General features: G+C 37.4%; 2 protein-coding genes across 2 annotated transcripts; one reads left to right on the top strand and one right to left on the bottom strand.

Moving 5' to 3' along the window:
* Positions 1-561: 561 nt before the first annotated feature.
* On the bottom strand, positions 562-4538 carry sumo1 (small ubiquitin like modifier 1). The gene is made up of 5 exons (XM_084425001.1): positions 4408-4538; positions 3633-3704; positions 3400-3477; positions 2722-2793; positions 562-1655 (listed from the first exon to the last, which is right to left on the bottom strand). The coding sequence occupies exons 1-5, from the start codon at positions 4417-4419 to the stop codon at positions 1587-1589; spliced, it is 303 nt and encodes a 100-aa protein (XP_084281127.1). The 5' UTR covers positions 4420-4538; the 3' UTR covers positions 562-1586.
* A 408-nt stretch (positions 4539-4946) lies between these two features.
* On the top strand, positions 4947-12228 carry nop58 (NOP58 ribonucleoprotein homolog (yeast)). Its single transcript, XM_084426873.1, has 15 exons — positions 4947-5163; positions 5740-5816; positions 6573-6625; positions 7661-7785; positions 8140-8276; positions 8485-8549; positions 8663-8797; positions 9236-9381; positions 9524-9650; positions 9815-10113; positions 10359-10420; positions 11168-11316; positions 11404-11486; positions 11670-11759; positions 11840-12228. The coding sequence occupies exons 1-15, from the start codon at positions 5119-5121 to the stop codon at positions 11888-11890; spliced, it is 1644 nt and encodes a 547-aa protein (XP_084282999.1). The 5' UTR covers positions 4947-5118; the 3' UTR covers positions 11891-12228.
* Positions 12229-13635: the final 1407 nt, after the last annotated feature.

The following is a 13635-nucleotide window of genomic DNA, read 5'->3' as shown; positions in this document are numbered from 1 at the left end:
TTAAATTATATATTATATTTTATGTTGTGTATAAAAGTAAATGCATTTACATTTATAAACTGGTGTTCAAAAGCTTTTAGTTATTAAGATTTATGTTTTAAAAAAATAAGTTTATTCTGCTCACCAAGACTGAAATGATCAGATAATTAAAAAAAAACTAATATTGTGAAATAACTTTCTATTTGAATATATTTTAAAATGTAATTTACTTCTGTGATTCAGCGCTGAATTTTCAGCATCCTTAATCCAGTCTTCAGTGTCACATGATCCTTTCGATATCATTGAAGATATTTGAATAATTTAAAATATTTGTTTTATTACTTTAACTCTGTTCAGATTCCATCCTCAGACTGGTCTGATATATGAATACCAAAGTGCTGTAAGTGCATTAACATTTCTATATGACATTCCTTTTAAAATATTATCTGTTTATTGCTATCTGCTGTATTTCCCAACTGATATTATAGCTCAGCTAAGACTTGAAAGGTGTTGCTGCCATCTAGTGTTCATAAATGGAACATTCCCAAGATCATTTCCTATAAGATTTACATGTGAACACACTGTTTTATGACACATTTTATTTATTTAAAAAAAAAAAACAAGACAAAAGCAAAGTCATAATTCTTCTATATCCACAAAACCATCTGGACCAAACACCCTCGCCTCTCGCATAGCATTAAAAAAATATAAAATTGTAGGAAACGAAACATGAGTACAGTGACACTGTGGTCGTATTTATTGTGTGTATGTAAATGATGCCCCTGAGAACCAATCAAACACCATGGTTACCCATTATTTCCAGGCTTTGAAATCCATTATTGAGGTTAAAAGGGAGCCAAATATTCAAGACACGGCAGAATAGAAGGTGACAACACAGATCCAAACAGGGGCAGCACAAATTCTTATACATTAGACAAAACCATGCAAAACAAAACCCTACCTGTCATTTACAACAGCACAGTGACCTCCCTCTTGCAATATCCCGTAAGACACGTGCAAGAAAAGAGAAGAAACATTTTACAGTTTTCTAACATCAGACGACAATTGCACAAATAAACCACCTCTGAACATCTCAGAATAATGGCATGTACGTTCACTAGCATTAAACGAGTCAGTTTCGGAGATGTTCAAAAACAGTGAAACAGAACTCTTAACGATGGCCAAATACATAAACAGAACTGAGCAACAGGAACACTAAAGCTGCCATCAAAAATTTGTCTTGATTTGTTGATTGGATTTAACAGCACAATGTAAAGGTTTTTAGCATTGCTTTATGGATAAGCAAGACTGTTTTCAATCGGCTCAGGGCACAACACAACATGTTAACATGTGTCAATGCAAACCGTGACCAGAATCCTTAAAAAGAGGCGCGTGAAGGCAGGGATTGGTTAGCGCAAACACAGACAGAGAGGGGAAGAACATTCCCCACCCCAACTCTTTCAAACTCAGCAGTCCTACCAGATTATCTATTTGATCCAGATGGTTTTTGTCTGCTTCCCTTTGAGGTGACAGCAAAAGGAAACAGATGAAATACATGTCATACATACAAAATTATGATAAAAATAAAGAGCATGAAAAATAGAGGTCTAGTCATTCCGACAGCCACCGGTCTGTTCCTGATACACCTCGATCACGTCCTCGTCTTCCATTCCCAGCTGAAAGACAGACAGAGACAAACACGGTGAGCAGGATCATGACTGATTCCTCTTGTGTAGCTGAAAGGAAGTTTTCAGCAGTTGTGGTTATGGCCACCAGCTGGGCATCAATACTGTTGTAATGCATCATCTGTCAAAAAATGTTGTGTGTTTTCATTCAGTCACAGAACAGAAATGAGCTACTCTTAAAGTCCCCCCATTACACTTTTTCAGAACCTTTCATGCAGTGTGGAATATGGCTGTTTGTGAATGTAAAAGTTTTGCAAAGTTTCATAGTGCACGATAAATAAAGTTATTGTCTCCCAAAAGAAAGAACCGATTCTGAACTCCCTCAAACGAGTCGTCAGTGATTCCAGTCTTACTTCCTTCTCAAACCTAACAAATTTCGTAAGGTTTGTAACAAATTTGCATAATGCCAGGCTGAGGTCTTCATTTGCTGCCATTGAAAAACGTCTACTTTGACCCTCAAATGCTGTAGTTGTAGCAGATGCCTGGAAGAGTTTGCTTTTGTGTTGTCAACATGTCGAGAAGACACCGTTTTCTGCGCTGCAAAAGCAAATCCACTTTTTGTTGCGTTCTCACACATGCTGTAAGCGGTCAACCAATCACAATAGACTGGGCCATCTGACCAATCAGAGCAGAGTAGACTCACAGAAAGGAGGGGTTAAGAGAGACTGAATCCTTGATTGAACCGTTTCAGACACTGAGAGAAAAGAGGTGATGCTGCAATGTATATTATGAGAAAACTTAATGCTTTTTGCCTTTGGATGCATGTAAACCTATTGCAGGAAACCTGCAAAACAAAACTAGGATCAGAAAAGATCTCAGTGAGGAAAGAACTATATTTCAAGACCCAGGTTTTATATCGGACACCAAAACAGCATTCCAAGTTTATCCTCATTGAAAATAAACCCTTATCTATTGATCCCCTTATATATCATGAATCCTGTCCATGTTGGCATCTGCATAATTTGGCTAGCTTCTACAAAGGGATGGAAGATTTATGGCAAAATCCCACAAAGTCTTTAACTTGTTGCAGTTTTACTCATAGAACTGTATATTGTACCTCTTTGGGGGTCTGGTTGTCTGCAATTCTCTGTCCCTCAAAAAGAAACCTTAGAGAGTTCATGGGTACACCCTGCAAAAAAAAAATGCAAAACATACCATGTCAAAACAGGAAATTACACCTGCAATGAATAAACATTTTTCTAATACATATCTAAATGTATACCAGCAAAAACAAACACTAGCCATGTATAGCTGCAATATATTTTCCTGTGTACTGCAGTGCAGCTCTCATATAGACATACACTAGCGTTAAAAAGTTGAAGCCAGTAAGATTTATTGGATGCAAGGATGCATTAAATTGATCAAAAGTAACAGGAAAGACTTTTACAATGTCACAAAAGATTTCTAATTCAAATAAATACTGTTCTTTTAAACGTTCTAGTCATCAAAGAATCTTGAAAAAATGCAGCACACCTGTTTTCAACATTGATAATAATATGAAATGTTTTTTTGTGCACAATATTAGAAGGATCATGTGACACTGAAGACTGAAAATTCAGTTTTGTCATCATAGGAATTACATTTAAAAATATATTCTAATCAAATAGTTACTTTAAAAATGTAATAATAGGTCACAATATTGCTGAAGGGACTTCTTTTAAATTTTAGCAGATAGATGTTATAAATCCCTGATTTGGAAAAGAATTTGAGCAAATGTGTGCTAGTGATCACTGACCTGTCTCTGACTGTAGGATTCCTTCAGCTTCTTTAAATGTGTCGTCATCTTCACTTTGAAGTGAATTTCACTGTTGTCCTGCAAAACAAAACAAAATAAAATCTGCTTACTACTTTGCAGCTGTATTGGCAGCACATGTCAGCTTGGACAGCACTGGTGTTTAGATGACTTAATATGACCAAATAGTGATCTGATAACCTGAATTGACTCAACTAGAAAGCACCTCTATTTACCTGACCGATCACTTTCAGTTTAATATATTCTCCATCCTTCTTCTCGCCTCCATCACTTGAGGGCTTGGTCTCCTATTTAAGCAAAATGAGAGTCATTAGATTTTGCACGACATGTTGGGTTCAGTAAAACATTCCTTGGATATATTATACTCTTACTAGTTCTGATTTGAATAGGTTATAATAATCGTGCAGAACAACATTGTCAGCCTGATGTAGTTTGTTTGCTCAGTATTTCATTAATATATGCAGCAAAGAAACTGTAATAAGCAGTGTTTTAACAGTAAGCACACAACTAGCCCTATTACAGTAAAGCATCACGGACTGATAATGCGCCCACATAACAAAAAACAACATGTCCAAATGTTTCACAACTTTTCCAAATTAACATTTCTACAATGAACGAATAAACAATGACTCAAATGTTCAGCAAGGTCCATCAGCTCAAGCCTATATGAACTTTGCTTTCAGGGCCCAGAGCTGCTAACTATAGCACCCAGGCTAAGTGAAGGATTTGAGAAAGAAATTCGCCTCTTTTTCAAGTTTACAAACAGAGTAAACGGGACTAAATGTACGAAATTCCGGAAACAAACACAGTATACGGGTTTAAACACTATAGCTGTTAATTCAGCAAGACTTTCCCATCCACAGTCAGTTAGCTAGCTATGGAAACATACAGGCTAAACGATGGGCCCTCTTATTTTCATTTTCTACAAGTCCGTCTTTCTCTTCTGCTCTCCCAAACAAGTTCGATTTTACAACATAGGTTTAAACTCACCGTATCTGACATGATATTCCGCAATGTGCAGCCCTTCTTTAGATCGACACTGCTTGGTATAAATAATGAAGTAAAATGTGCAGTAATGTGAGGTTTTGCTACCAGCAGACTCACAACACAGCGCCGTTTACGTCATTGGAAAGGGGCGGGACTTCCTGTGAAATCGTTGACCCAAACAGCGTTGCTTTTCTCATCGCGCTCTTTCTGATTGGTTACATTCGCCCTCAAAGAGAATATTGTTGGATACTTCGGGGAAACGTGGGGGAGGCATGTACTGTGCGAAAGCAGAGAAATCTTATGCATTTTTACATTTTTACAAAAAGATACAAAAGCACATAAACACTGTTAATCCACTGGACAACCATTTTTATTTTTATTTTTATTTTCAACATTAACCAAAAATAATTAATACACAATATAAGCACATGGAGCTGGAAATCTTACAAATGAACAGTAAGGAGTTAGTTTTAAGTGCATAACATGTACACGTGGTCCTGTAAATTACAACGAAAAGAACATGAGAAAGATTCGGAAAGATTCCTCCAGTTCAGACCGTAATGCACATGCGCACCTTTCCATGGTAGTACTGCGCATGCTCACACTGTCCCCATGTGCACCTCGTGGTGATGAGCGACTCCTTGTAGCGGAAGGCTCTCAATGTGGGGAGCGCAGCCATAAACTTGATTTAGAGCAAGAAAAAAATATTTCATAATGTTAGTGTTATTTGAAACTGCGGCCGGCTATGCCATATTCAAGGTAAGCATATTTATTATGTTGAGAAAATGGATATCGTGACTTTTTATTTCATTAGTAGTCTCAGGTTTTGAGGTTTCTGTTAGCTAGCCGGCGTAGTTAGCAATGCAATTCAGAGTTTCGGAAAGTCTGAAGTTAAATATTCGAACTAGTTTCGTGAATACATGTGCTATCTTTCTTTGTAACTCTATACATGACCAATTTGTAAAGCGAGGTCAGTAAGTTACGGTTCAGCGTGTGTCATGTGGCCTGCACTGCAGATTAGCCACGTTGTGTCCTCAGGACTCGCTCACTGGCTGTTCGTCGCGTTTAGACGGTTTTCAAATCAACCAGTAGTGCAAAACGTTAATACATAACATTATAAATCACCGAAGAATGCTGTTGTACATGCATAAACGATTTTTAAGAAGCTATTTAGACTTTAAATGAGGCATGCCATCACTGGGGCAAGGGTCCACATGGTCTCTAGTGTCGAGAACTTTAGGGTTTGAGTAAATTTAAGCATCTCAGTCGTGACTGAGAAATTGTGTGAGTACATTTAAATCATCAACTGAGAAAAAACACTCTTCTGTTGTGCAGGTCCTGGATGAACAGAAACTCCAGCAGGTGGACAGCCTGTGGAAGGAGTTTGAAACACCAGAAAAAGCTAACAAAGTGTGAGTACTTTTGAGAATATATAATTTTCCCATGTTGTTTTGTCACTGAAATGCCTGTGATGATAAAGTATTTATTTATGGCAGAACTACATGTCTTAACCATTCCCACTTTCATGGGAAACCTGGAAATATCAGGGAACTCTAAAATGGTAAAAAGGACTGGAAAAAGCTTGGGTATTAAAGGCAATAAGGCATAGTTCACCCAAAAATGAAAATTGTCGTCATTTACCGACCCTCAAGTTGTTCCAAACCTGTATGATTTTCTTCTGTTGAACACAAAACATATTTTGAAGAATGTTGGTAACCAGACATTTGATGGCACCCATTGACTTCCATACTATTTTTTCCCATACTATGCAAGTCAATGGGTGCCATCAACTGTCTGGTTACCAACATTCTTCAAAATATCTGCTTTTGTGTTCAACTCATACAGGTTTGGGGTCAAATTGAGGGTTGAGGGTCAGTAAAGGATGACAATTTAAATTTTTGGGTGAACTATCCCTTAATAGAAATATTAGTCTTAGACATTTTTGTAGTGAGTTTTTGATGCGTTTAGATTTGCGATATTTTATTGGACAGTTAATTATAAATGTATTCAAAATCCTTATTCATTAACCACAAATTGGTAATCTCGCTGCATTTCCTTGTTTGAAAGGGGGGAAAAAATCGGTTATCTCACGGTATCCCAGACAGTCTTTGAATGTTTCACACGTTTTCCTTGAGTGTGCGTTCAGTAACAACCTTTTTGTTTTTCAGTGTAAAACTGAAGCACTTTGAGAAGTTCCAGGACACAACAGAAGCTCTTGCAGGTAACTATGCTGAACTGAAACATTGACACCTGTAGTCCTTAAAGGAGAACTCCGGTCAATTTTAACATTGAGCTCATTTTTTTGTACATTTGGAGTGCTGTCAATACAGAGAACAACGACAAAAATCGGTGTTGCCTACACCGAGTTATTCTATTTTTAAAATTTGCACCCTATTGACTTCAATGGGGCAAGTAGTAAGCCTGCTTTTTAGCCTCTTAACATCCTTTAAGTGTCATTACAAGTGCACAGAAAATGTGAGTGATTCCTTCCGAGTGAACACGGGTGGATCTGACTGCAGTAGATGTTAGAGATATTAATAAAAATGAAGTTAATTCAGCCAGCGCTCATACCTTTGTTTACATCCTGTTTTCGGTGGAAGGCCATAGTAATCGATTGTCGAGTTCACGCGCGTGATCATAGGTACTAAACCTATGCGCGTGAACTCGACAATCGATTACTATGGCCTTCCACCGAAAACAGGATGTAAACAAAGGTATGAGCGCTGGCTGAATTAACTTCATTTTTATTAATATCTCTAACATCTACTGCAGTCAGATCCACCCGTGTTCACTCGGAAGGAATCACTCACATTTTCTGTGCACTTGTAATGACACTTAAAGGATGTTAAGAGGCTAAAAAGCAGGCTTACTACTTGCCCCATTGAAGTCAATAGGGTGCAAATTTTAAAAATAGAATAACTCGGTGTAGGCAACACCGATTTTTGTCGTTGTTCTCTGTATTGACAGCACTCCAAATGTACAAAAAAATGAGCTCAATGTTAAAATTGACCGGAGTTCTCCTTTAAGCTTTATTCATAAATGCAAAGCAGTTTAAATGTCCAATAGCTGTGTGTCTATGATGTATCTGTATATCTGACTCAAGCATGAGGTCGTCAAACAGTAGTTCGTCACTACCACTGAGACCACAGATTTCCTTTTATTTATCTTAATCTAATTATAAGATTGAAAATTAAAGGTAACATGAAAATAGGAAAAGCTCTCATTCAAAATTCTTATTTTCTCATGTCAATATCAGCGGCCACGGCGATGGTGGAGGGGAAATTGGGGAAAAGTCTGAAAAAAGTTCTCAAGAAAATTGTGGCCAAAGAGGCTCACGAGCAGCTGGCAATCACTGATGCTAAACTAGGAGGAGTCATTAAGGTAAATATGGCGGGTTTTCCAACTTTTTGGGGGGGAAATGTGAGTAAAATTCCAGTGCGGTTTTAAATCAGCTCTGCTATATGCATTCCAAATGTACTGATATTTGCCCTATGAAACACTACAAGCTGTGATGATAATGACCATTGTGTCATGTTGCTGAAAAATCATGAGGCATTTTTGTCACTACCTCATCTGAGCTTGTTTATACCTGGAAAAATCATTTGGTAGTGCTAGGTTTATGGTTAAGCATCAGGTCTGGTAATGCAAAGATTGTAGGTTTCATTCCAGGAATTTCTAAAATGTGGTGTAAAAATCTAAAACAAAATATCTGAGACTCTCTGCCGCCCCCTGCAGGAGAAGCTGAACCTGAGCTGTGTGCACAGCCCTGCTGTGGCTGAGCTCATGAGGGGCATCAGAAACCAGATGGAGGGGCTTATCACAGGTCTTCAAGCAAGAGAGATCAGTGCCATGTCTCTTGGTTTGGCCCACAGGTTAGTTTGCATTTGAAAATCAAGGATAAATCTCAATTTAAACCATTGTTTGTTCACGTCAATGATTATTTTTGCTGACCGACTTCTGTGAGGATATTAATCAGCATTCGTCACTACCACTGAGACTTTCTGAGCGGATTTTTACATCAATCTCAACATGCATGCTTTTGTACAGCAATTGACTGGTTTTTGTTTGATCTTTCCTCAGTCTTTCACGTTACAAGCTGAAGTTCAGCCCAGACAAGGTGGACACCATGATTGTTCAAGCCATTTGTAAGGAATACTTTTGTTTATATATTTGCACATACTTGAGCACATGTATAGATGGCAGTGCTTTAAACAGCTGTACCCCTGGTTCCACTCTTTTACCTTGCCATATTCTGCAGCTCTGCTGGATGATCTGGATAAGGAGCTCAATAACTACATCATGCGCTGCAGGGAATGGTACGGCTGGCACTTCCCAGAGATTGGCAAGATCGTCACAGATAACCTGGTGTACTGCAAGACCGTCCGCAAGATTGGTTAGTACACACTCGAAAGCATTTGACGAGGATTTCTAGATTACATCTTATAGATGCTCTTCCCTTTTGTTGGAAAGAAAAACGTAATTTCAGTTTTCCTTGTGAACAGTGATGTACACTGAGGTCTAAACCTGGAACCTGGAAATAAACAGCTTATATAAATATATAAGCTTATATTGTGGTTTGCTATTGGTCGATCTCATGTGAGTGACTGGTTAACCTGCCCTCACGCCAGTAAACATGTCATCCGAGAAGAGATGTCGCTGCAAGAGGGAGCGGAAGTTATTTTGAATACAGATATTTTGGGGGAAAAACCCACATGAATTTAAACATGATGTGGCTGAGAAAGTCCTTTATAATAAATACTGCCCTATTCCATACAAAACAAGAAATGTTTATTTTGATATACTATATATTATTCATATTTCCACTGTGTAGGTGACCGCACAAATGTGGCAACAACAGACTTGTCTGAGGTTATTCCAGAGGAGATTGAGGCAGAGGTTAAACTCGCTGCAGAGATCTCCATGGGAACGGAGGTGTCCGAGGAGGACATTGCCAACATCATGCACCTGTGCGACCAGGTTTGTTGAACAAAAACCAAGTTTAGTATAAATGGCCTTTTAAATGGTTTACATGATTAGTTCTGTTGTAAACTGGAAATTAATTCTCATTCTTTAAGGAAACCTCTTGTGATTTTTATGCATTTACTCTCTCAACCTCTAGGTGATAGAAATATCAGAGTATCGCACACAGCTGTATGATTATCTGAAGAATCGTATGATGGCAATTGCACCCAACCTGACAGTCATGGTGGGAGAATTAGTGGGAGCCCGTCTCATATCTCATGCAGGTGAGCACTATTTGGTCTGTAACATGATGCCACTGGTCGCACAAGATGAAATGGTGAAGTAAGCCTTTGACTCTTAACTAGACAGTTAAGAGGTTAAGTTACTTGTGAATAAACCTCTACACAGTGTCTAATATTACATGTTTCTTTTGTTTGTGACTCATCAGGATCGCTGCTGAACTTGGCCAAGCACCCCGCGTCCACCGTACAGATTCTAGGGGCAGAGAAAGCTCTGTTCCGTGCTCTGAAAACCCGTCGGGATACGCCCAAATACGGTCTCATCTACCACGCCTCTCTGGTGGGGCAGACCACAGCCAAGAATAAGGGTAAAATCTCCAGAATGCTGGCCGCTAAAACGTCCCTTGCCATCCGTTACGACGCCCTGGGGGAAGACACCAATTCAGAGATGGGAATCGAAAACAGAGCCAAGCTGGAAGTCCGATTACGCTACCTGGAGGAGAAAGGGGTTAGTTGATATGGGATACGTTTTATCTTTGATCATGTCACAAGCAGTGATGAGGATGACTTTATGTCACAGTCCTGAAAATACCATGTGGGTCATTAAGTCACTATCTCTTCTGAGCTTGGTTTTGTTTGCTCTTTATATGTAGTTATTTTATACAGCACTCTGCTAAAGTTTCAGTGGGAATATTTGCATTTGCAGTCAGAATGATAAATCCTTGATAATTAGTTGTCTATTTTCTGACCTAGATCAGACGCATCAGCGGGTCAGGCAAGGCTCTGGCAAGGGCTGATAAATATCAACACAAGAGGTGAGTTTTTCTTCATCCACATTGTTTTGGGTCAGTAAGATTTTTTTATTTTTTGAAAGGAACAATTTATTCAGCATGAATGCTATAAATTGATAGTTGCTTTAAAGACGTTTAAGTTGTTACTAAAAATTCTGTATTAAAATGAATGCAGTTTTTTTTCCTTTTATCAAAGAATCCTAAAATAATTATCACAGTTTGCACTTAAGCATTAACATTAAGAATAAGAAATGTTTCTTGAGCACCAAATCAGCATATTAGAATGATTTCTCAAGGATCAATTTACACTGAAGACTGGAATGGCTGTAAAAAAACAAAACATTTATCATGGGGATAAGTTGCCATTTAAAATATATTAAGTTATATCAAATTGCTTTAATATCAAGCCATATGACTCTTTTTACTCTTATTTGATTAAAAAAATCTTTTATTTTAAATCCCTGTCACCTTAAATAGTTTGCTTTTTAGTCACTGGCATGGTTTTGTTTATTCACTCTCCGAACAATTTTGGCTGTTACAAAGATTGAATGAGTACTTTTTTGATTAGTTAATATTTTATAGTTTTTAAACTTACATTTATGGTATTAGTATAAAATATTTTGTTCATTATCATTCTGCTTTAACCATCTGTAACTGATACTCAAAGAAAAAATAATTGCACTTTTTTTGTATGACATTTAATCACCAGCCAAGCTTAAATTGTGACAGCCCTGGATTTAAGTCTCTTCTTTTTTTTTTACTTCCTGCCAGTGATGTAAAGGTATATGACCCATCTGGTGACTCAACACTCCCCACCACCTCGAAGAAGAGGAAGATTGAAGAGGTAGAGGAGGGTGATGAGGAGGAGAAGCCCGTCGAGGTTAAAGCCAAGAAAGTAAAGCGGGAAGCCCCCGCAGAAGGTAAACATCCATACAGCAGAACACTGAGCTGACTGGTTTTCCAGACACTTGTTAAATGCAGATGAACATAATGAATATTAATCACAGGAGAAGAAGCAGAAACAGAGACACCAAAGAAGAAGAAGAAAAAGAAGAAAGCGGAGGAGACGACTGCAGCCGACCCAGCAGAGGTGAGGGGGTGGAGTGATAAATTCATCTGTGGTTGACGGTGCATTTAATTCTCTGAATCATTAATATTCCCACATGGAATTTTTTTTTTTTAATTCAAGTTCAGCTTATCTACGGACTGAATTTTACTTATGATGTATGTTAAGTAGATCTTGCAGTTTCTTATTGCTGCATTTACTTTATAGATGCCAAAAAAGAAAAAGGAAAAGAAACGAGCAGCGGAGGAGGAGCCGAAGGAAGAGCTGGAAGAAGCAGCAGTCAGTCCAGTAGAAGAGGTAAGAGCCGTCATGACAAATGCATTCATGTTATATTTGATAGTTCTGTAAGTCCTAAAACACCATTTTTCCCTTTACAGACAACAGAAAAGAAGAAAAAGAAGAAAAAGGTTAAAGAAGAGGATGAATAGATGAATGGGACTTCTTTTCCATGAACTTTGTTGTATATAAAATTACTTTTATAGAGTTTTGGCCATCATATGATGGTCACATCCCTTTTTTGTGTGCCTGGCCCAGCTCACATTCAGCAGGTCAAACGGACTGTTGTCTTTTCTTTTTCTTTTTAAGCAGTTGATTTTTTTTTTTTTAATTATAGGACATTTTCTCTCCATATAGCTTGATTGAGAAAAGTTCATAAGATTTATATGATTTAATGCTTCTTGTGTTGAATAGTACTGGATCATTCATTTCAGTTTGTTAGTTTTGAGTCATTTGTGTCTCAGGATTATTAAATACTGTCTTTCTAGCATGTGGTCTCATTTTTTGGAAATTTTTTAGAAAAATATTGTCCATTGAACTTTTGCCAAAGGACTGCTTTTCAAAATCTGTAATACTGCACTTAACCTTTTTATTTTTTTTTATTTTTTTTATATTTACATTCAAATCCAATGTATTTGATTCAAGGATGATCTCCTTCCCAAAGAGGAAAAAAGATGTTGCTTATGAATTTAGTGGAGATGAAACTCTGGACAATGAGGACATTTAGCCAAATCTTAGGATGGAGTATTTCATGTTTTGTGTGTGTGTTTTACATTCCACTGTGGTTCCTCCTCTTTCCTTGTTCCTGTAAGATCAGGCAAAGTCAAGAAACTTGGCCAAAATACAGCATAAATTTAGGCAGCCATCAGCATGCTCTAGGTCTAATGAGCAGGAGATAGAGCAGCTATTTTGATTATCTGTCTAACATGAGAGGAGGTGACAGAATCTGGATATCTCTGAGCCAAGATGCAGTAAATCACAGTTCTTAAGGAGAAAGCAGTGCGTTTTTAATATTCGTAGGCAAACAGTTAAAGAACATTATGAGTGGCTCTCAAGATCTAGATCAGTGGTTCTCAACCTTTTGATTCATAGGCACCACATTGTCCAAAGTCACCATGACTTTTCTAGTTGTTCATGATTTACTGGATAAGGCTAAATATGTTGTAAAATATTTTATACTCTTATTTTTACCTTATAAAATGCTTCAGAGCTCAGCATAGCTAGAAACTGCATATCCATTATATATTCAAATAGTCATTATAGAAATGCCCATGGAGTTATAAGAATTTAAGACAATGGGAAATGTATGCACTGTGGAAATCTGAGTAAATGCAGACAATGCAGAGTAAAATTCAAAATACAGGTAAAAAATAATAAATATGGAAAAATTCTTCACATTGAAAGTACATTGTGGCCTATTTTTACAGATTTTTTTGAGTGTGGAGTGAATTTTATTTTGGTGTATTTTAATAGTTTTGTCTTATTTAAAAAAAAAAAAAAAAAAAACTTTGTCATCTTGAGGCCCCCTGACCAAGAACCGCTGATCGGAACTTGGCAAAATAAATTATATGTGTGTGTGTATATATATATATATATACAGACCCTTTCCAAAAAATTTGAATATCATGGAAAAGTTTATTTATTTCCATAATTCCATTCAAAACATTAAACTTCCATAGATTATAGATTCAGGGCCCACAACTTAAACGATTTCAAGTATTTAGTTGTTTATTTGTACATAATTTGGGCTTCCAGCTCATAAAACCCACGAAAACAGGATTTCAAAAAATTAGAATATTACATGAAATCACACAGTAATTACACAGTGATACCATGGTCATTGAACCAGGTTTTGGTTCTTTTGGCAGTGTGGGCAGGTGCAAATCCTGCTGGAAAA

The sequence above is a fragment of the Rutilus rutilus genome, assembly GCF_951802725.1.
Source record: "Rutilus rutilus genome assembly, chromosome: 12".
Classification (NCBI taxonomy): Eukaryota; Metazoa; Chordata; class Actinopteri; order Cypriniformes; family Leuciscidae; genus Rutilus; species Rutilus rutilus.
The sequence above is the reverse complement of the archived record's forward strand: the minus strand, read 5'-3'. Positions and strand labels throughout refer to the sequence as shown.